At 45.7% G+C, this 23791-nt stretch overlaps 2 protein-coding genes across 2 annotated transcripts; both read left to right on the plus strand.

Annotated features, from left to right (window-relative positions):
• Positions 1–1661: 1661 nt before the first annotated feature.
• LOC144115191 (uncharacterized) lies at positions 1662–2997 on the plus strand. The gene is made up of 2 exons (XM_077649457.1): positions 1662–1673; positions 2326–2997. The coding sequence occupies exons 1-2, from the start codon at positions 1662–1664 to the stop codon at positions 2995–2997; spliced, it is 684 nt and encodes a 227-aa protein (XP_077505583.1).
• A 15865-nt stretch (positions 2998–18862) lies between these two features.
• Positions 18863–21196, plus strand: LOC144094217 (uncharacterized). The gene is made up of 3 exons (XM_077628150.1): positions 18863–18933; positions 19627–20148; positions 21062–21196. Exons 1-2 carry the CDS (start codon positions 18922–18924, stop codon positions 20128–20130), a joined length of 516 nt encoding a protein of 171 aa, XP_077484276.1. The 5' UTR covers positions 18863–18921; the 3' UTR covers positions 20131–20148; positions 21062–21196.
• The last annotated feature ends 2595 nt before the right edge of the window (positions 21197–23791 follow it).

Here is a 23791-nt window from a genome sequence, read left to right on the forward strand (position 1 = left end):
CGTTTAAGCTTCCAGTATTTTCGCTTACACCTATTACAATGACTGATTTTTTTAAAATTGATTTTAGTAAATTCAGTGTTGACGACGACAGTTAGCCTCCCACTTTAAGTCCACATTATTAGCGAATAAACATATTCACCACCATCGCCTCAGTGTAAAAACAGCTTTCGCGTGCTGCTCATCACTTATTATTATTTTTTGTTATTCTGAAAGTCTATTTTTTTTCTTGTTTTTCTAAACTAGTTTTCCTCGGGTTTTCATGCCTTGTGCAGTGCCGAAACAAAGTGACAGTATTTGATCCAGTATGAGGGAAGAAAATGTGTTGCAAAATAATTCTACAGTTTCAGATCACGGTACTTGTTGTTTAGGGCCAACTTAAACGCCTGCGTGTGGAAAATGTGTTGCAAAATATTCTTTTGCAGGAATCCCACGATAACACACTGAAATGTTCATTCATTTCTCAATTGCAACCACCCAAGGAGAGGCTGTTCTCCTTGACCGGTACGATCAAGTGCTGGATGGGGAATCATGATATGATTTGAGAATTTTGTTGCTTGAATTAGAGCCTATGGCCTCTGCTCGATGTTCATGTAGATTGTCTCGTAATTAAAAGCCGTGTTCACTCCCCCTGCACCCCACACACGCATGTACACAAACAGACAAGTACATAAAAATAAAATTGCCTTCTGTGTTTCTACAGCGCTTAAGGTCGCATAGTAGATGTGCAACACGCACTATCGGGGGCATGAGTAACTGATCCCCCTCCCTGCTGCGAACCCCTCCGCATTGTATGCTGACGCCACATCAGGAGTACATCGTCAGGTGGCGCCCGCATGCAGTGCGGCAGGGTTCGCAATTTGTAGGGGGGGGGGGGGGAGGGTTATTAGTTATTTGGTTCTCAATAGTAAATACAGAAGTGCAGACGGGTAGCGAACCTGGAAACTTCACATCAGTCGCTTTATGTGCGACGTTCACCCTGGCTTTCACCTGACGAGCCCCAAATATGGTTCTGTGATTCAGCTGGCTTCCCACAGGCTGCTGTAAATAACTTTTTTCAGACACTTTCGGACAGAAACGTACACCGCGGCTCCAACGAACGTTTGAGAATCGTGGCCGGGCAATTCATGGCACTTTATCGGAAATTACTGGAGACAGGCTGGCTTTATTGTTCTTTGGCGTTTTCTTAGCAGGTGCTGGACCATTTCCTCTGTACTTGCCTCTTCCAGTGTGGGCCGTGCGAAGCGGTCGTTGAGGATGCTTCAAAAGGGCTGCCCGTAAATTCGGACCCCGCCTCTGGCGCTGCGCTGAGAAACCGCAGGCGCAGGCAAGTGCCTTTAAAAGGAGAAAGGAAATACGTGCCTTGTTTTACCTGTTACGCACTTTTTTCGTCTCATTCGGCAGTGTGTTGGCTTTCCCGATTTCGCATGCGGAGAAGTAAAGATGGAACCCCCCCTGGCCTCTTCTTTTCTCCGGCTTCCTCCGCCCAGCTTCCCTGTCCGTGTTTAGTTTCCCCGAGATAAATGCGAGATGCGCTCAAAGACGACGCGAGATAATACGCGTTTCCGTGCGGTACGTGCCACTCCTATCATCCAGGTGAGTGTGTGTATAAAAAGACCGGCGACAGTTCGGGACAGGACCAGTTCTTCGACAGCCCTCCGAGAATGCGTAGCTTGGTAAGGTCTCTGGTTCCTCTTGTCGAGAAGGTCGTCGTTATTCACTTCGCCGCACGAGCCAGCTCCAACCGAGGATTAATTTGCATGAGAAAAGAACGGATCCTGCATTGAAGCAGCCTGGACATATCATGATGCTGAAGCGACATGTTTGTTCATCTTTCTTCGTGACCTTAAATTTAGCTAGTCCGAGCACCACGGAACATATAGCAATCATCTGTCGCAATGCCTTTGTCACTATCGTTTTAGCTGTAAATACAAATTGAAGAGCTTAAACTTAATCAAAATATACAACCGTATGTTTTGATTGAGAACATATACCGAAGCCTGGTTGCGTGTGCTATCCAGGCTACGGTAACATGTGTCCATCCCTCGTTCGTCACGGATGTTGTTAAATGTACAAGATGATAAATGGCAGTTAGATTGTTAGTTGTCAATGACATGTGGAAACGTTGGCGCACCGCGCCCTGACTAACACTGACGAGGTTTTAATGTGTTGACAAACACTAGTCACCAGAAATCATATAATGCATAATCATATAAGAGACCTTGAACTCAAGCCTTTTACTTTCGAGCTCACGCTGTCTTAGTCATGTTGGTGATTGACAGGTAGCTCAAAAAGATTATGTGCCGTATTTGTGCTCTTTTGTTTCAGGCATCGCTCGCGGTACTTGCTGGCCTTGCGGCGACCGCCTTTGGGGGCGTAACGGTTGGCGGCCTCGGCGACGGACTAGCGGGCGTCGGGGTAGGAGGCAGTGTGGTGCTCATCAACTCAGGAAGGGGAGTTGGAGTCCTAAAGTCTCTTCCTGGCCCAGCCTATGTGGTGAAAAGCATAGACCACCTGCACAGAGTAGACGGCGGTGGTGCCTTCGTGACACCCGGTGGAGCAGTAAGCTTCGGTGGCGGCGGCGGCGGCGGCGGCGGCGGAGGCTTCGCTGGTGGCTTTGGCGGTGGCTACGGCGGAGGATACGGCGGTGGCTTTGGCGGAGGCTACGGTGGTGGCTATGGTCGTGGCCTCGGTGGTGGCTACGGAAGAGGCTTTGGTGGCGGCTACGGAGGTGGCTTCGGCGGTGGATATGGAGGCGGCTTCGGCGGCGGATACGGCGGAGGTTTCGGTGGCGGATACGGAGGAGGCTTCGGCGGCGGGTACGGAGGAGGCTACGGCGGCTACGAAGAATGCTTTGATGGCGGATATGGAGGTGGATATGGCGGTGGCGGCTACGGAGGCGGCTTTGGAGGTGGATATGGTGGCGGCTTCGGCGGTGGATTCGGAGGAGGATATGGCGGAGGCTACGGAGGTCTGGGTGGCTACGGTTACAAAGGCTAGCCTTGAAAGGTTCGTCCTTCGTGCCCCCTAACTCCGAGCGTATAAGGCGAGACTTCTCTTCTTGAGCAGATTGCAGCCGCTAGGCTACGCCATATTCACACCGATGTGGTCATGACAGCCGTTGCATGAGAGAACGCTGATTTGTTCTTAGGTTGTAAAGGATATGTTATAAGGATATGTTATGTTATACTGAGCGTACGAATTCTTGAAGTTAGCCCATCTATAGCACTAACTGGAAAAGCGGATGCAATGTTGTCATACGCCCAATAAGCATGCCAAAATACAGAAGAAACCATTTTCTTCTTCCATGTCACACCCAGTTCTCTATAGAAATGGCTATGCATTTCTTTTTCTTGCCGATTCTGTTGCTTTGCTTGCTCTTAGATCTTCTGCGCAGAGGTCGCATTTAGTCGTAGGGCTCCATTGGGGGCCAAGTTTTCACCCGTGGTAAGAGACGGAACATGCGAACAAGAGAGTATGCGCTGCCATGTGCTTTGCACCAGCACTGGAACAAACACATTGAAGGATGGTAGGCTAGAGCAAGTGGCGCGTTCAGTTATGTACTTTTTTCAGAGTGCTTGTGCCGCATTTGTTGTGGCATCGCGTGGGCAGAAGCTCCACATTACCTCTTCTACCGTCGGCTGCTGTGGCTCAGTACATGCTTTGCCATAGTGGCCCGCATTTCGATGTAGGCGAACTGCGATAACACCGTTTACTGAGATTATGGTGCTCATTTAAGGACCCCTCGTGGTCGAAATCGCTCCGACGCTCTTCATTTCGGCCACGTCCGGAGCGCCTATATGTATGATTTGGACGTGAAAATCTATTAATTTTGTGAGCAGTGCTCCACGCCAAAGGTTGTTAGTTTAGGCTGTATAATAATGGTAGACATTGCAATTGTCCTGCCCGTTTTGGAAAAAATGAAAAATGTGTTTAACGAAAATATTAAAGACGCAAAATGCATGGCTGCAGCTCCTATTTCTATGGGGGCAGTATTAACACCGAGTCTCAGGCAAGCATGTATGTTCTGACCCCTGCTGCGTAATGGAGAGTGCAGAAAGCAAGCCAGAACAAGAGTAATAAGGAATAACGTTCAGCTTTTTCTACTAATGAATGAAATGCAGAGATGCTTCAGCCCGAAGCGCGGGCCAAGTATTGCATGCTTAAAGGTATGTTTTCAGCTGTAGGGTCTAACATCATAACAGCTTAATCAAAAAGAAAAAGAACTGGCAGGGTTATGCACTCCCGATTATCAGTTAAACATGATACAGCATCCCTTCGTACCCCATTTATGAGTCACTTGACGTCTATATTTACAATGAAATGCAGGTTTTTAGCAAAGTGGCTGCCTACATGAGTGCTGCACGAAGGCGTTAAAATTCTGCGCGAGAACCGGCAACTAGCGAAAAAAGTGTCCCTTTCTTTCGAATGCTTCGAAGAACACACACCAACAGGTAACCATCACGAGCATTACGTCAATGAGCTGGTTTTTAAAGTTTATAGTGAGAAATATAGCAATCGTTTTTTTCCTTGCACGTTCCTTGCATTTCTCACACCACATCTCGACTTTGTGTTCCTTCTACCAGGGTTCCAGTGCACTAGACCGATCCGAGTAATCTGACAACAGCTGCTCAATTGTCATCACCTTTTCACGAAGTCGTTCATCATGGGTCACCAGGCATTGATCTCCAATGTATGCAAGTGTAAATAAACATCACATCGTCGCTGTGCCAAAAATTGTTTTCAAAAACGTGTGTTCACAAACACGCAGCTGATAAATGCTGTTTATGATGTTACCTGCTTTCTCATGTGTTCAACGGATGCCAAAAGCTGCCCTGAAGGGAGTATATTTAAACTGTAGCTCTATTTTTATCGTGCCCTGAATTCCACATGAAAGCAATAGCGGCGGCTAGTCATCACTGTTGACTGCTTGCACGCCGCAGTCAGCAGTCAAAGTATTTTCACATTTCGAGGTACTCTTTTGCAGGGTACTTAAGATGGACTGAGAAATTGAAAAATGTTTTCCAAAATTGGCTGCAGAGTAGTTGTAATAAAAGCTATGGCTATGAAATTCGCTATCAATCTACCATACTGGTGCCGCTTGCATTAGAGCTGAAAACTATTTTCAAAATTTGAGCGAGTATTATTTTCGTTTTAATTTTTACCATTAATGCACCTTTTTCTGAACATCTACTGAATGCAGAGTTCTGAAATTTTGCAAGAGTATAAACGTTTATTTTACACAACTGGAACATAAATTATACGCTTTGAGCAAAAAATATTTATTATGTTTTTCTTTGTGCAATAAAATTGCCGCCCATTAATGATGTTTTTATAGCCACATAATTACATATTGACTTATGCTATTGATTGTAGTTCCATTCATTTAAAAGGCATTGGTTGAAATCTGTGGAAAATTTTGTTCGCTTACGACCTATAGTTCCTGAGAAACAGGCACATAAACCTCCAAAACTGCTGTTTAGAAAAAAAACGCAATTAAATATTCTGAAGAATTCCTTATCCGCTTGGCGTGACAACAAAAAAATGCTGTAAAAAACAAATATTTTTAAAACTGCGATTACCCAAGTGTGATATATTTTCTTAAAGCTAAAGAAATGTTCTATCAGATGGTCGCAAAACCGAAAAATTATTTTTCTAAGTATAAATAGGATCATGAGAAGAAACAAATTTTATACAGTAAGGGAGTAATTACTCATTCACATTCAACAAAGAGCAGCCATAGGGCTACAAAGAAAAGCTATACTTCTTTCACAGGATCCTCGTAACCAGGACTGAAACCCCAGACCAGGACGAGTTATTCTTAAACTACGAAGTCGCTGTGAAAGCTGTACAGCTTTTCTAGCCGTTTGGCTGCGCCTCGATGGATGCTAAGGTCTAATCACTCCCTCGCTACAAATCTACTTCACCTTGAAGGATTCCCCTTAACACTGTACGATATTTTTTCTAATAATGTACAGTAGAAGACATTCAAACGAGTATAACTATGATACAGCTGTATACAGCAACTCAAAATTCTCAAGTCTGCAACGTCATCTTGTAACACAGCAGCGTCTCTGAAAACTTCTACAGCAGCCAAGAACAAAAGATAAAAAGGAACTGGAAGCGTACTTCTCCTACGAAAGTAGTGATTTTAGGATACATAAAAGAGCCATCCCGGGCGCTAAAATATTCATGTGTACTAATAGTGCGTAGTGCGGCCTACAGTTTTTTTTCTCCTATAATTGCGAACCATTCCTAACAGCGAACCATTAAAGGAAGTGCATTTTGAGTATCGCTCCTGCCACAAAGCTGTCAAGCAAGATTGTCCCACATTCACCGCGTATGGCCCAGAGAGCAGCGTCCTTCGTTAGCAGGAATTTGGGAGAATAGTCTAGTTCACTTCTTTTGCCACTACGTGGTGCGAGACGAGAAACTAACGGCTGTGTTTTTTTTCTGAGGTTAGATCTGAGAACTTCTTTAACTGTGCGCTGCAGTATAAGACTACGCGGCTACAGCGCGACGCATCAGCACTTTGGATGCATTGGCATACGGCTCTATACAGCGTGAGATGTGGAAACCATGTTCTGAATATGTCATTTCTGGGCAATTTTCCTGTTTGTTTCGACGAACACGGCTTTAGCAAAGGAAAGCCTAGTTCCTGCTCTATTTGACCCCGCTAGAAAGAAAGTCATTAGAGATGTAGATCCTTCAAAAGCCAGATTTATATCAGCCTAAATGGCTGATAAAATCGTTTAAAAGTTTTTTGGTTTTGGAAGTAATGTTAGGCGAGGAATCGAGGCAGCGCTGCCTCTGACCTGTGCGGGAGATCACGTAGAACCTAACTCTTTTGGAAAAATGCAGTGCGTTATCTATATTATTAGTTATACGAAAGACTGGTAGGGTTTTAGCGTAGCTAAACCGAGTAGACGTGCGAAAGCGTCTGTCTAGCCTGATTGGCTCATAGCTTTGCTTTGCTGGGTCGTCGGTACCTATGGCGACAATATTAGGCTCTGATAGATCTGTTCGCACCACAGATGGAAGTTTATGAAGACGGTGTGCAATGCACAGAGCAAGAGGGTGTTGAAGATGTGCCATGTCACTAAGGTATGTCACTAAGGCAACGACAACACTAAGCGTGTTCGCCGCGGCGCCACGCCGAATCGCCGCGGTCATGGAAATCCTTGTTTCGTGAGCAGTGCTTTATGGTGAGCAGTATATGCGGTGTATGCTGCCTTCTCTAGATGTCTGTGTGTGCATCCCAGGATTTTAATGTTTGGGAAGGTGGGGATCTGCGGTAGTGCGATTCGTATTACGCAGTTTGGTGTTTTGTGGCATACGCATACTCACATTTCCCTTTTCTGCAATATTTCTATGCAATAATGATAATTTAAAAAAGCTGCGGCGGTAGACTAGGGCTCTCACGGAGCGGCCTTTAGAGCTGAACAGTTCGCGTCGCCGTGGGTTGGATTCCCATTCCTGGATGTTGATATGATTTGTTTTTTAACCTCCTTATGTGGCGCCGCTGTTGCTATGGGCAACGGCACAAGATCCAAAGGTGACAAGATTCTTGGTCGGTATTGGTGAGCGTATGAGTGCCTTCACGCTGAAAAACGCGGCCTCTCCCATTTAAGTGCCATAGGCCGCAAACCTTGGCGGCGCCAGCCACAACTGTCCCAAATTTCTGATAACCTTGCCGCGGCGGCTGCGTTTTTATGGAGGAAAAACGCTAAGGCGCCCGTGTGCTGTGCGATGTCAGTACACGTTAAAGATCCCCAGGTGGTCGAAATTATTCCGGAGCCCTCCACTACGGCACCCCTTTCTTCCTTTCTTCTTTCACTCCCTCCCTTATCCCTTCCCTTACGGCGTGGTTCAGGTGTCCGCCGATATATGAGACAGATACTGCGCCATTTGCTTTCCACAAAAAACCAATTATTATTATTATTGCTGTAGGATCCACTGGCAAGAAGAAAGGAGCAGGATGAGACAAAAGGCAAGTTCCACGTGGTACCCTGAAAGTAACGAGCAGACAATAAATCAATGACATGACTTTTCGCTCTTAGGGCGAAAATGTGACAGCGATAGTTGTGCACTAACCCCTTTCTCCTGTCCACCCCTCCCCTAGAATGCACGAACACTGAAGTGCGACCACCTGAATCTGAACGAATAGAATGGGATTCAAGTGCTCAAATAGTTTTAGAATAACATACATGAAGTTCGAATCGCGCATGCTGTACTTTTCTTCGACGGCTGTTTCAAAAACAGGCCCACTCCGACGTCGTATAGCACGCGTCGCGACGCGGTCCATTCGTGGCGTTCATGATGCTCAAACATATGACCTTCAAGACAGGGTGACGCGGCAGGGTTCAGCCAGGCTCAGCAGACGCTCCCTTCATGCCGGTGACATCGGAGGCTATGACTCGTACTCTCTCCCCCTCTCACAAAGTAAGGTGCGGCGCTAGTTTGTTCGCTGTCGACGTCAGTAGCAAACGGTAATTTTCCGAGGCTTATGATATGAGAGCCACAAGTTAATACACTGACTTAGTACTGCATGCATCACAGTACAGATCACTGTTGCGTCTTTCGACAGCCACAACTTCAACTCCGTGGGTTACAGCGCTGCCGCTAGCCCTTCGCTATTTCGCATGAATATTCGTTTTGTACGAATATTCACACAAGTAGCGAATAATCATGGGCATAGTCGATTCGTATTTCGTTCGGTACTTTAATTATTCGATTCATATCCCATTCGGCATATAGCTAAACTATTAGTATTCGATTCGATGCCGAAGCAACGATATTAGCATTCGAGTCGGTTGCGAAAAAGTACTATTCGCACATCCCTAGCTATTTGTATCAGCTGTGGTCATGTGGTCGAGGACGCCGGAGGCTGACGACGATGACTGCTATTACAATGCGGAGGCCGGGAATCTTCGCTTAATAACTGGCGCTTTAAAATTTATGAGGGATATCGGAATTCTTTATTGAAAGTTTCATTATTGAACCGAGTGGATATTAGGTGTAAAGGTAACTTATACGAAGACAAGTCCTCTTATCAAAGCGTGGGTCAGTGGTGTGAGGCTTCACTCAACCTCCCTAGGGGTTCGAGTTCGCGTTTACATAGGTATAGTCAAGTCATATTTATTTAACAGCTAGCACATGGATGCCAGGAGCGCAGCCAAAAACCTTGTTGAATAGCTTGACGAAGGGTCTTCGCCCATGTACAAAACTTGGCCATATTTAGCATTATATGCTATGAATAAAAATTATTTCGCTTACTCGACAACAGAAGAAGACGGCATTTCAATGTAAAGTTAACAATAACAACGGCGAAAGAAGGCACAATAGTGGTTAAAAAAAGGAAAGAACATGCAGTGGGAAGAATAACAGATTTTACAGTGACACATAACTTGGCCAAGACCATATAGAAAATGTCCTTTGTCCGCTATAAATCCTCACTGTCTCTTAGAAGCCTGGTTTTTATAATAAGAACACATATAAGCATATTATGAGAGTTAGCATTTTAAAACAGTGTCAGTTACGGCTCGACTGCAAAGCCATTTAAATAGGTCACTTAGCAGTCTCGCATTTTTCGCGATGCGTAACCAAGTGAATCGAGGCCACGGCGGTTTTCCGGAACAGTTGACAGTTGCGACGACACAAGTTTATCTTTGATATTCCTTTGCTTTGGTGTTCCTTTGAAGGTAAGCCCGCCATGCAGTCACCTTTCCCTAGTACAGAAACTTCACAACAACCATCGAGATGGTATGAGCAAGGGACCTTCAGCTGCAAGCAATACTATGCTTTGCATCAACTCGGTGGTTACTCTGCGTTCGACACTAATGCGCAAAGAAGCAATGCGTCACTTAAAAAACAACAACAAATAAGAGGTGCCGCCTGTTGCCAATTTTAAACTGCAGTATCTCACAAGGCGGACAACACTGCATGTGGAGTTTTCTTCTTGATTAGTTCAAATATAGCGACTATTAGGCAAGTTTGCGTTGGTATACGAGCGCAATTCTCGATAAATGACGTCCTTTTCTTTCCCAGAACTGAGAGGAGTAAAGAAGGCTGTTTACAACGGTATTTATCGTCTTTGTCCCCAGGTTGTTCGCGAATGTTTAAAATTAATGCATTGCGACATCACCTGCAACGTTGTAACTGCGTTCTGACGCGAATAATTGAATTCCTTCCTACCTGCACCCTTAGAATTTCATGTTCGAAATTTCGGACACGTTAACCTGCTAATGTAGCGAATCGTACGTGTTGGTACATACTTTATAGAAAATGAGTGCAGCGCGGAAACAGGATTGCGGACGAATAAGAAAACATAACCTGCTCTGGCCTTAGTGCCTGGCATCAGTTCATTAGAATGGGCTTCATTCGATATGCGCCAATGGAAGTTGGCTCAAAAGCTTACAGTGCGGTTTTACATAACTAAAACGAATGAGTTGTTTATTCAGGTGTTATTAGACGCTATAGTGTGAATAATGAGAAGTTGTGGGCTGTCTATTTGGAAGACTGCCATATTTTGCCGCTTGTTGAGTGGGCAATGTGCTTAGTGCGAAACTTGCGGCTGCTTTCATGGCGGCTATTGATTTGAAAGCTGACAAGACGGACACCATAAAGAAAAAAAAGCGGCACACCGCGTGTTCAGAATGTCGAAGGCAAGATTCGCAGCATAATCCCTTTGCTAGTGGATATGTGAGTGGTAGGTTTGCATATGCCCATTTTGTTGAGGGTTACATGATCAATAGCACCATAAAAAAGATGGGGCTTAAAAAAATTAAAAAATTAAACAAAACAAAAGAATAGTCATATTTAGCTTATAACTTACGTGCTAATCCCTACTTCGAATTTCCATTTGAAAGACACGTATGCCGATGTAAAGGTTTTACTGCAAGAATAAATATCGCACCTCTCAGTTTTTCTCGCCACGGGCTTTCTCGGAAGAAAGAACTTTGAATGTGTAAAAAGTCCTTGTTTATTTAATACCAGTGTTCTGCGGCTGATTTTGTAGGAATCTGTGCTGAATTGCAAGACAGCACTTTTTTCATCACAACAATCTCAAGCACTATGTGCTCAACAGTATACACTGGGAACTCGCAGCGTTAGTACTCTTCATGTCGCAACCGGGGTGCTTTTTCACTTTGGCTAGAGAACACGATAAATAATGTTTCTCAAAACTGTTTGCAGAACTGTTCCCAGAACAGTTTCTCAAAACCTTTAATTTAGTGTATGGCAGTATTGGTTTCTTAGTTTCTTACGTGCCATAAACACAACAGTACTCGAAACCTTGAGCTTGGTAGGACGCCCTCTGACATACTCATGCAAACATATTTTTGTCACTCGTGATAATATCATTCCGTTCCGCGCATCTAGCGTCATGTGCGCCTTCGAAAAATAAAATGTGATCCTGCGATCCCTCGAGTACTCATCTGACAAATTCTCGTGCTACAGTGCTACAGCTTCCACTCATTGTGACACTTTCTATGAATTTTCCTACCTGTCCAGAAAAAAAAAGACGCTTATTTATTTTTTTTCATTGCAAATATGACTTCCTTGATACCTGTAGAGACTGTTTAGACGAAAAAAAAAAATAGTAGGCGAAATGGCGAGCGCTGCCTGAAAGTGTTAAGTAGGCTTCAGCTCCGCTTTAAAGGGACACTGAGAACAACTTCATCAAATTATTATTCTCAGTGAAAATTTATTATTTTTGTGGATGCTTTGATGTTTGTCCGGCAGGAAAATACGCATTTGAATTTCTAAATTCCCCCCTCCCTCTCGGTTCAAACTCGTGGCGCCCTTACCGAAAAGGACGGGTTGACACCATTTTAGAGTGGGTGACTGTGTAACGTGACCTCTGAGATCCGCTCCCGAAAATTCGTGTCGACACGCATTTTACTTGATAAATCGGCCGGTGACGGCGACACGTGTATTTCGTCTCTTGACCTCTTCTAACTTATAAGCATATCCTAGTTCAAGGAAAGCGTGGAAGAAGCGGGCATTTTTTGGAATAAACTAGTTCTATTACTAAAATAAAAATGCATACCAGACTCTCTTTATGTCTGCGCTTATGAAATTAAGAAAGAAATTGAGATCTAAGAAATGTGACAACAAACATGAATAGCATTTAAAACAGATGAACCGAAGCAATGTTTAAATAAAAGGAATTACATGTTCACTTGTGTGCGCACATAGGCTTATGGTATAATGAAGCGTACGCTGATTAACAAGACACTAGAATAGATATAAAGAGCCCATCACTCCACGGTTACGTCAAAGAATTATGTTGATAAACTATAGCTTCTCAAACGTCCTCAAACGTAGCTTCATGCGGAACTAAATGACAATGTATTTAGCTACAATAAAAATACGCAGTGTCTTGTTTTAATAATAATAATAATTGGTTTTTTGGGGAAAGGAAATGGCGCAGTATCTGTCTCATATATCTTTGGACACCTGAACCGCGCCGTAAGGGAAGGGATAAAGGAGGGAGTGAAAGAAGAAAGGAAGAATAGGTGCCGTAGTGGAGGGCTCCGGAATAATTTCGACTACCTGGGGATCTTTAACGTGCACTGACATCGCACAGCACACGGGCGCCTTAGCGTTTTTCCTCCATAAAAACGCAGCCGCCGCGGTCGGGTTCGAACCCGGGAACTCCGGATTAGTATGTCTTGTTTCCCGGAAATGAAAAAAATGACGCCGAAGACAATTGATTAGCTCTCAAGCATACCGTCACCAAAACTTTCAAGAAAAGTAAGTTATATCTTTGACACACGACACGCTAGTCGTAGAGGCCAAACAAGTTTATTTTTTCTGCTGAAAATGCTCGGACATGCGCACGGTTTTGTGATATAGGGTGACGTGGTTCTAATAATTGTGCCAGTAACAAGGACTGATGCGACAACGCACCTTTTATTCGAGAACCTGGTTGTGTGCAGTGTGTTCGAGGCATTCTAGAGGCACATAGAAGACATCCGTGTCCGCTGCTATAACACTTCGCGAACTACGTTCGCTTGAAGCCGCTGTGTAAGTGGCGGAAAATCTTCAAGCGCCGACCAATCGTTGTGAACAAGGCCCCCGTAGGCCGGGGCCGAAACGTCATCTTTTTAGCGATTGGTCGGCTCTTGAAGATTTTCCGCCATGAACATACCCGACCAGACGGGTTTCCGTCGAACCCTGGATTTCAGCTGTGTAAGTGGTTTGAGCGCGCATTGCCAAAGCAGGATTAATGAAGGAACGTATCAGTGAGGCTTGCGGTCAGGGTAGCCACGCAACAACCACACTTGTTTTGACCTCCTTTGAAAGAGTATGGCTTTGCTGGGCTTTAATTCTGTGGTGGCGGTCATGATGTTGCATTAGTGACCGGCAAGGGAAGCATTACGTTACTGCCGGCCCTATCGCTCTCCACTTCTTATCCTTCCTGGACTCAAGTAATTGCTCGCTTTCGTTAAGCTACCTCAACCATCGGTAATTTTCATTAAGATGGTCAAAGGGATGACGCTTCCTATCCCAAGAGCTTTGCCTCATAATGACAAACTAATTGAGATGCCCTTTGGAATTGCAGATTAATTTTGCGCTTCCTCTGACATTCTGCCGACGAAATTTCTTCAGTGTTGAGCGTGAGATACCTCGCTGCTTCTCAGATGAGCCATGCCTCCGGCAGAGTCGCATTGTAGACACAGAGATGATGAGGGATTTAGACAGGCGTCGAAGCGTAGGGCTTTATTTGCACTACAGTGGACAAAAAATGCATTAATCGCAGCAAACACAATGAATGCCAGTTAACGAGCTCCTAATGACCAACACATATACTACTGACGCTGCTTTTTAGCGAAGATATGACGGTTATAACTGCGCTGAAAATCCAGCCCAACGCTACAGTATGCGCTAGTCCTGTACGCAACCTGCCTACCAATGAGGGTACCCTCCGCACAAAAGGCCTTTGAAAAAATGTGTCCAGTTCCGCTAAGTTAGTTGAAAGAGAGATGTGGCATAGGCTGTGATGTACTGAATAGGTTACACGGCAGTTTTTGAGGTTGCGAACAAATGTGGCGCAGTACCGCTGCGATAACCGAGCTAGCGCAGAGCTGGAGTCTTACAACTGAACGTACTCTGTGGGGAAGTGTCCGTGGGAGCAGCGGAGCGCATGCATGGGAAGCACTTCGCGTCACGTTTCGTGCCGTCAGCGGCCTCAGCTTTTTTTGTTTCCCACGCGCTCGGACCAAGAGGTTTGTTTGTATTGCAGTCATTGTCTTTTTTTATGTGGCAACTAGAAAGCTCGTCTCATGCATCTGACTGCTCCTCATCTTTCACTGCTTAAGTATTTGCAGTCATCAGTGGACTTTCAAAAGCGACGAAATAATTTTGACACGCGATAATGTTTGGGGATGCATGAATAGCTGCAACTACGGCGTCAAGAATAGAGAGGGATATTTGGTGGGACTTCTTCCTGTCCATCAGAGAAAGGGCCAGCGGTGGCAGTGCCCCGATTCCAGTCAAGAGCGCATTTCCTAGCGGTGCGCCGATTTAGTAGCGTGCGCTTAGTGCGCCTAACAGCCTAAGTTACGAATATATTTAAGGCGGCCACCGCAATCAGGACCATCTCCATTCTTACGAACAGCGCTCGAGGTAAATTTGAGCGATTAACAAAAGCCAGCTTTTGGAACTGATTATTTCAAAATACTTAGAATCACTTATCACAAGACTAGGCTATGATAAGTGATTCTAAATATTTTAAGCAAAGCTGAGTCAATGCATTTTTGTGCATTTTTTAGAGGTGAGGAGAAAGAATAAACAAAACTTGTCATATCATGAAACACATAACAAATGTTTCGAGAGGACTCGAAATCATTATTTGATGTATACAGTGTACGCTACACTGCTCAAAACTTTCGAGAGCCATCGAAGAAGTAAAGCGTGGAAAGGTTTTCTTCAGCATACCCGAAGAATTAAATCAAGAAACAGCCTGCTGTGCCACAACTGGCACAGAAACGATGAAGTACTGGAGGTTAGCGATGACTTGCGCAGTGCCCAAAATAGCTTTTAGCCACCTCAATGCTCTCTCATTTTTATTAGCGGCTGAGCCGAAAAACCCTGCGTTTTGGTTCCGACATTCAATTTCTATTTCGTGCAGCTGTGCTCGCGCAAATATGACCTTAATAATTTCGGCACTTGAAACACTCGAACGAGGAAAAAAGGTGTGAATATTTTCGGAACAGACGAAACGCCTAATCACTCCCACGATCGCTTCTTTGCGATGCACACCTATGCGACATCGCCAATTTCTGCCTTCTCTTCAATCGATTCCTGTACCTGTAGCCCAGCTTCACCCCGGCTAACCTTAAAAAATCAAGTCAATCTTAAGATTCACTAGTACCGCGTTATTTGTGCTGACTCGTGATACGCAGCAATAAATGAAGCAAACCCCTAATTCATAAAGAAAAAAAACATTACAATTTTGTTTTGGAAATGAATGTATATGAGCATAACAACAACGCTCTCGAAGTTTCTTTGGGGGCTGTGGTGTTCGCTATCATGGGGTCACTGTTGTGGTTCACAATGCAGTGAGCTCTCAGTGATGAAGGAGACTGGCGCGCCAGTAGGTTCATGACTTAAACTTCGCACGCATACTCTTGGGAGCCCTCAGGTACCTTTCCTGGACCAAAGTTGAGCTTACACCCTCAACTAGTTAGAGTCGAGTTTCTCTCGCTAGGGAAAGATAGCGCTGCAAAGGTGGATGCCGAGGAGCTTGACCACGACTTTAGCGAGTATACGTTGATATCCTGTGAGCAGCGTCACTAAAAAAGCATCAAGTTCGGACTGGTAAGACGATCGCTTCTCTCAAAGCAGTGGGGCTCCGGCTTGTCTTTTAAGGCATAGAAGGTGGTTTCGCTTAGGTCTAAAAGTTTAAGAAAAACGCTTAAAAGTGGTGCGACACAGTCAAATGGAGAAAGCTGGCTGCATCCCTTAAGAGAAGCAGGAGCCCCGTCATAAATGATTCATTGCCCCTTCAGAGGGATAGTATCTCAGCGAGGTAATCGGCAGCATTCCGTGGGCCCGTTCCTACAATGGTCGCTATCCGTACTGGCGGTAGATGACCCGCTTTTTTTTTAGTGCGCAATATGCCATAATTCTTTTTTTATAGAGCAATATCCCTTCCAGGGGTGAGCGCTTTTTAGATTCACTTAAAGGACCTCTATTAATCATTGCTGCACAACTCCTAGTGTGAAGTGTTAAGAGAACGCATCGAAGGAAACGGCGCCGTTCGCTTTCAGGCCCTTTCACTTGCGCTCTACCTTCTTAAAACTGGAGGAACAACTGTACACAACTGTAGCGAAAATGAGTTTGCATAGGTTCTTGTTTTGTGCCTTTTTTAAGTGGCCTTTTGCTGGCGCGTTCCGAGAGAAGAAAGAATGAGGCATGACAGCAGTGATGAGCGAGTTTTTTGGTCCATCGAAGATTACTTCAAAATCTTCGAGATTTAGAGCAGTGGCTTCTCAATGGATGTTCAGGGCCTTCACGCTTTATTCTCTGGCATCATCAGTGATTTTATCGCTACTAAAGAAGCACCTGACGGGGAACAACTCCATTTTTTTATAGTTAGCTGTTTTGCAAGAGGAGCGCCTTTGTTAGAAATACGGCACGCGGTAACATCAGAGCTTCCTGCTCTATTCTTGTGTGCACTCTAAATTAGCCAAGCTTGGAGCAGCCGTAAGTGTTGTATGAAGCATCCTCAACCGGCCGTGCCACCACCACCGCCTTGGCAACTGTCAAGACGCAAGGAAAACGGCTAAACGCGGCTGGATATCCGGACTCCCTCATCAGCAGCGTACGTAGGCCTTCAGTTTTTGAGAGAGTTGCGTCGAGCGGCCGCGTTCAAATGTCCGGAAGGAAGTTCTGCCAAGACAGCGGCAGTGCTGGTCGTCGCTAGTTGAAGGCCGTGCAAAGCTGCGGCGTGCGTCTGGTCTTTTCCGCTTCCAAAAAATTGCGCAACAAGATGTGCAGGAAAGTGAACGGGGAAGTGCCAAAGCGAAAACGAGACGGGGGTAGCGAAAAACACGAGACACGTTATGTTGATTGCAGAAGCAAGATGGTGCGCGAAGTTTCACTGTCAAGTGGTTCGACATATGTCAGCCACACAGGCCGCGACTTGAATGACAGAATAAGGGAGTACGTTAATGCTGTCGAAGGGGGCACAGGGAGCACGGTTGCCACTCATGTGAAAGGTTGCGATTGCACTGCAGAGTTTGAAAAATGCAAAGGGCTCCGGACTTACAGAGATCAGCGAGAACGAGAACTTAACAAAGCATTCGTTACTCGCAGAAAAGGGGCAAAGTGGCGGCAGGTACCTTGTTCGCTTATCCAATAAGGAATTAGCCTTTCTTGATATGTGCAAGTGCAAGTGCTGGTGCCTTCGTTGTCGTTTCTTTTCTTTTTTGCTGGAAGCATGCTATTGCGACATCGCATGAAAGGCAAGTAGTGGTAAGTTAGGCGATGTGTTTGTCGTTGCTGTCTTTTTCGTCCTCTGTTTTGCGCTGTTTTGCTTGTGTTAGCTCTGCGTGAGCTTACCTAAAGAACTGGGTTTGCGTGAAAGGATTCCGCGACGACGTAAGCTATCGCAGGGTGCATTTTATGGAAGGCTTTTAATGTCGGTGTACACTTATTTTCCCATTATTTACGAAAATATTCCCACAACCGTCATCTGGTACCGTTTAATGATGGCTCTAGCTCAATGTTTTTTTTTTTGCCTGCTCCGCAGTATAGCAAAGTGCATAACCAACGCATACTTTCTCTCTTGTAACGCCGGCATTTTGTCAGTATTGTAAGCTTGTGTGCGCTGCTTATAAGATAATTAGTATAGGTTAAATGGAACGGGCGTAACACTTGGAATGCCTATTCGGTAAAACAACTCCAGGTTACCGCACACTATTCTGGGCGGTTATACTCGTTGGTAGAACTGTAAAATTCGACGACGTCGGAAAAATAAAAACGCCCCTTGCCCGCCTATCGGATACACGGAGTACACAGATAAGAATCTACTGTTTCTGAACTTCGCCGCGGCAATAAAACGCCCGAGGAAGACTTTTTTCGCGATTACTCCATTCCTAGGAGATTTGCAGTGTCGAATCATGTCTGCGCAAGCGGCTTCTTACCCCACGGCGCATACAGCCATTAATTTCTGCAGCCATATAACGCTGCGACAAGGATCACAGCACAGACGCGACGGCTTAGTTCCGGACAAACTGCACTTTTCGTTCGGCTCGTGCCCGTATTGCGAACCAGGCTCCTCCGCTTCGTCTTCCTCCTTCTTGACTCGCCCCTCGAAGAAAGAAAAACGCGCGCACAGAGCAGGAATTGTTCACCGTCGAAAATGCAACAGGAGGGGCCGCCACCGCGCGAAGAATAAAAACGGGGAAAAAAGCAACGACGTCACAGGGAGCGACAAAGCATGTGCCGAAAGCTTCCCGGCCGAACTCCCACTGCTCGCCCTCCGAGGAAGCAGTTCCGCTTTTGCGATAGCATCACAGCGCGGTACGAGAATTCTGACTGCGTACAATCAAACCCGGATGCAAAGCACCAAAGGCAGAAGCGGCGCCGGTAAAGCTCGTCATCTCGAGCGCGAGAGGTTACACGCTTGGCAGGTCCAGTTACGCTATCTTCCCACAATCGGCCGCCCTCCAAGCAGGACGGACGCGCACGTGGTTGCTCCGCGTTACGTGAGAGAAAGGGCGGGCTCTGGTTTCGCTTTCAGCAAGATATTGAACAAGCGCTGGGGGAAAGAGAGTCGTGACCTTGTTAGCGGACACGTCACTGCGCGCGTAACAAGAGCTAGAAACCCGGGAGTGGTGGCCAGTATAAAAGCGGGCGGCGGATGCACCGACAACACAGCTTCTTCGGACTGCAGCCCCGAACAGCCGCACAATGAACTCCCTGGTATGGCATGTTTCATCCTTTTCCGATATTCTGTCTCCGCCGGATCGGAAGTCAGTATATGTAGGGTGTGCTAGGCACGACGCGCTCACAAAGAGACCTTTGTCCGTTCTGTTAGAGCGCTCAGAGGAATGTAAACCCAGATGAACGCGTCGCTTCGTTCGTTACAGCGTTTCTCTCGGGCTCGTAATAGATACACATAAAGTGCTTACCTCGCAGGGCAAAAACAACTTGGAACACGAATCGGTCCGCGAGATTGGCGGAACGTTATTTCCTCTCGTCTTTCAGTCCAAATCACTGCGAATTCTTGCTTACGCTGAGAGTAAATAGCAAACTGCGCCACTTACTTATTTCACCGCCCTTTACAACATTCTCCTTTTTCTGCCCTCCTGTTCCGCCTCTTTACAACTCTGTGAAGAAGCGGAAAAGCAGGGCTAAATATTTAGCGTATAGGTTCAGAGAAGTACCAGATGACAGAAGGGGAAATAAAATCAACTAAGCTAAGGCCTCAGAAGGCACTCAAAAGGTTTTCAAATTCTCTTCCTGGGACTTTTCTATTCAGTGTTGACGAAAATTAATTATCTATCCTAAAACAATGCATTAAATTACATTTATCTCGAGAGGAGCAAAAGCTCCAGCAGAAATAACATCTGTAAGATGACCACGACTTTGCTTCGCTGCATCGGTATTGCTCAGGCTATCCTCCTTGTCGGCTCCGCTCTGGCGGTGGGCGCCATGGCTGGCGTAGTTGCTGGCGGAGGCCTTGGCTATGGCGGAGGTCTCGGCTACGGCGGAGGCCTTGGCTACGGAGGAGGCCTCGGCTACGGAGGACTCGGCTACGGTGGAGGGCTCGGTGGTCTCGGATACGGTGGCGTGGGCGTCGGCGGTGTAGGCGTAGGCAGCAGCGTGGCCCTCCTCAGCGGAGGTCCCGGCTTCTCCAAGGCGGTTGCCGGACCCGCCTTCCTCGTGCGCACCGTGCACCACGTGAACAAGGTCCACGGCGGAGGCGCCATCGTGGCCCACTCCGGCCTCGGAGGCGTCGGCGGAGGACTCGGCTACGGAGGAGGCCTCGGATACGGCGGACTCGGCTACGGCGGAGGCCTGGGATACGGCGGCGGCCTCGGATACGGCGGTGGGCTGGGATACGGAGGCGGCCTCGGCGGATACGGAGTCGGCGTGAAATACGCCCTCAAGGGATAAGCTCCACGCAAATATGAGGTACAGTATTGTTCTATATTTGCTCCCACGTTTTCTACCGTCAGTTCTCAACATGTATTGGAGAAGGCGGGTAGGGAGGGGCTGGAACATAGCAAGGTAGCAAGGGCACACCTTTTTTATAGGGCACTGGGCACTTTGGGCAATGACGCCACAGTGTTAATCATGCCACAGGGCATTCGCTTACGGCCAAGCAGTTTTTACTGGTACGCCATTGCAGCCTGCATTCTTTTTCTTTGCAAGCGGCCAGGCAACAGAATTTGTGCACTGCTTGTTCAACGCCTGATACAGAGCGCAACGAACATCACAAGGATTAAGAGGAAACACTGTATATTACAACTGCTCCAAATATGTCGCTTGCGAACTTGTTTGAGTTAATGGCTATCTGTCAGTGCTACTCGATATTTGCAAGTTCCCTTCTACATTTGCGACAGTCCACTTGAGCGTAAAGTAATGAATGATTATCAAATGGTAAATATACGCTTTTGGCCCCTCGGAAAACAAGAAATTCCTGGTTGTTTTAGGGGCTGCCTGAGCAAGTCTCAATATTAGGTTGCCGGTGCAGTTAAAAGAAAGAGAAAGCTGTCTTTAAATACACCTTTGCATTCTCGTTAGTTGAAGCGAAATACAGCGCATTGTTGCGGTTAATCAGGAATCCGCGTTAGTTTCTGCGGAAAAAGAAATAGTAGTAAGCGGTTTTTATGAAATTAATAATAAAAAGGAAGGAAAATATTTTTGCTAGCCCCGGCATCTGCCATCGATACTGAAGCAGCTGAGTTGGGACAGCGGAAATAAAGGATAGCAGGCAGAATGGAGAAATGAGATGAAAGACGTGAGGAAACAGGAAGAGAGGATAGGGAGAGAGGTAATACACAGAAACTATTTGATAACCACAATTTCTGCTCTTTATTTCCAGCACGGAAGCGGAAATTCGGCGCGCTTCATGTAAACGCTCCGACCGCGGCCATGGATATTCAGCAGTATGAAAATTTACAGAAGACTGCTTGTGTATAAGATATGTAAATAAATAACCTTTTTTATAAAAACAAACAAAAATGCCTCATTCGTCGTCTGAAACAACTCACATAACGTGCCAATTTTTCAGCGCTGTGAAGTGATAGAAAATGCGGTTTCAAAAGTCGCCCTGCACCAAATCCTGCGTAAGCTTCGTTCTCTTCCCGTTGTGGATACGCAACATGAGTAGCCAGCGTCAAGCAGCCCGCTATGCTTGACGCTGTCATTGGCAAACATAGCCGAGAAGTTGTTCACTAAGACGCACACACGAAACACAAAATTTGGAAGGCTTAATTTAGGACTTCCTTTTTCTCGATAAATCTACGGCGCAAGTTCCGGCATGACTGTTGGCCATAGGTTATCATCTGTCATTTATCGAACGCCCTGAAAAGACCAAGAGCACAACGAGCAGAGGAGAAGCTCTGTTCCAACATGTTACATTTTTGGACTTTAAGAAGAACTTACATCGTGGAATATTTTGCTATATCATTGGGGACCCGACACGTGCAATCAGAGATAACGCTGTATTGATTGGTGCGGGAATTTGGTCTTGCTAATGACTTCAGACTTCCGAAACTCCGAGGAGGGACTTCCCAAGGGAGGTTAATGGGACTAGTTCGTACTCGGTTAATATCACGGGAGAGCAAATCATGACACGGACACAGGAACGACAGAAACAGGCGGAGTTGGGAGTGGCACCCGTCCGTCCTTATCATCCCTTTGTCCATGAACGATTTTTCGCGCTCCCGTGATGTCATAGAAGGGATTCTCTGGAACATTTAGGCTGCCTGTTCTTGTGTATATGGCAGGGTGTGCTGGTGGCACTGGCTGTTAGCTACCTTATGTAACGCAGATAAAATTTATTCTGCAAATTATTTTTTAATTGGTTTTTTCGGGAAAGGAAATAGCGCAGTATCTGTCTCATATATCGTTGGACACCTGAACCGCGCCGTAAGGGAAGGAAGGGATAAGGGAGGGAGTGAAAGAAGAAACGAAGAAGGAGGTGCCGTAGTGGAGGGCTCCGGAATAATTTCGACCACCTGGGGTTCTTTAACGTGCACAGACATCGCACAGCACACGGGCCTCAGCGTTTTTCCTCCATAAAAACGCAGCCGCCGCGGTCGGGTTCGAACCCGGGAACTCCGGATCAGTAGTTGAGCGCCCTAACCACTGAGCCACCGAGGCGGGTAACAAATTATTTTCCCAGAGAAAGAAACAGGGTTGGAGATGCACGAAGCATTTCTGCCAAAAACCACATGCCGTCCAAGGCACCAACATTTAACGAACTGATGTCAACTCATCGAAAAAATTAGCGGTCTGACCCGTGCTAGGTAAAGATTACCCTGCTGCAGGAATGCATGCGGGCCGTTCAATGTTTTCACCTCATTCATGCATTCACCAGGAGCAACACAAGGTAAGTTGCCGGTAACGAAAACTTTTACGCCACTTGTAAGCCCCCAGCTATGACGTCGCTTGTGCGACATGTCTGCTTACCCTTACAAAAATGGTCTTTAGACAGTCTGTAGACTTCTTATAGACCCTATTGCCTTCCAACAGATATTTCTTTTTGTCTATTCATAGTCTACAGACTGTCTATTGGCAAAAGTCTACTAAAAGCGTATGACCATAAATCTATAGCTTGTCTATAGACGTTCTATAGTATTTGTATTGTCTTTGGACTGTTCTCTAGTGTTTGTCTATAGAGAGTCTATAAACTGCGTAGACAGAAGCCTACAGACAGTCTATAGACTGTCTAAAGAAATTTTTGTAAGGGTTGAATCATCGCTTGTTATCGGTGTCTCGGGTGAAGCATTTGTTTTTAATTTCGTTTACTTTCCAACTGTGTCACGCGTTCCAGGTGTGTTCGGTCTGTCGGGATGGATATCGGTGGGGTGGAGATCATTCAATGATAAAGATCAACAATGAAACGCTGTTAGGGTGCAGTGAACATTGGTACTTCCCACATTCACATCTTTAGTTTACATCATGTCGGAACAACATAAGGAGAAACATTTTATTAGCGCTCAGACAAGGAGCATATTTCCTTCTATTGGAAGTTGTGTTACTTAAACAGTCAGTCAGTCATTCAATCAATCAATCAATCAATTAATCAATCAATCAATCAATCAATTTTCGACAAAGAAAGTGAAGCTGGGAGAGCGACCAAAAAGCCAACAAGGCTGTTGGCTTGACAGGAACCACGCTCCCGGCTGCCTTTCTGCCGGTAACAGCAGAAGGCAGCCGCCAGCAGCAGTTGGAGTAAACAGTATAAATTTTCACAAACATCCGCGCAGTTTTTCAATGCAAAAAAAAGAGAAAACAAAACGTGAAATGAAACACTTATTTACTTATTGCTGACGAGAACGACGGAGTTATAGATACAAATTATGTGGGAACAAAGAACTGTACCATGAGTTCTGCAAGAAAAATGTTGCGATTGCAAATTATGCATGTATATATTGAAATGAATCACACGTCATCATACATCTAACAGTACAATGGCATACAGTAGTACTGAATCATGGGGTCATGTATACAGTGTAGTGTGCATATGATCCCTTTAATGTCTGTTCAAGATCATCAAAGAAGGAATAAAAAAAACTTAGAATTTGCTTATATTTATTATTTATCT

The sequence above is a fragment of the Amblyomma americanum genome, chromosome 1 (assembly GCF_052857255.1).
Source record: "Amblyomma americanum isolate KBUSLIRL-KWMA chromosome 1, ASM5285725v1, whole genome shotgun sequence".
In the NCBI taxonomy this organism is placed as follows: Eukaryota; Metazoa; Arthropoda; class Arachnida; order Ixodida; family Ixodidae; genus Amblyomma; species Amblyomma americanum.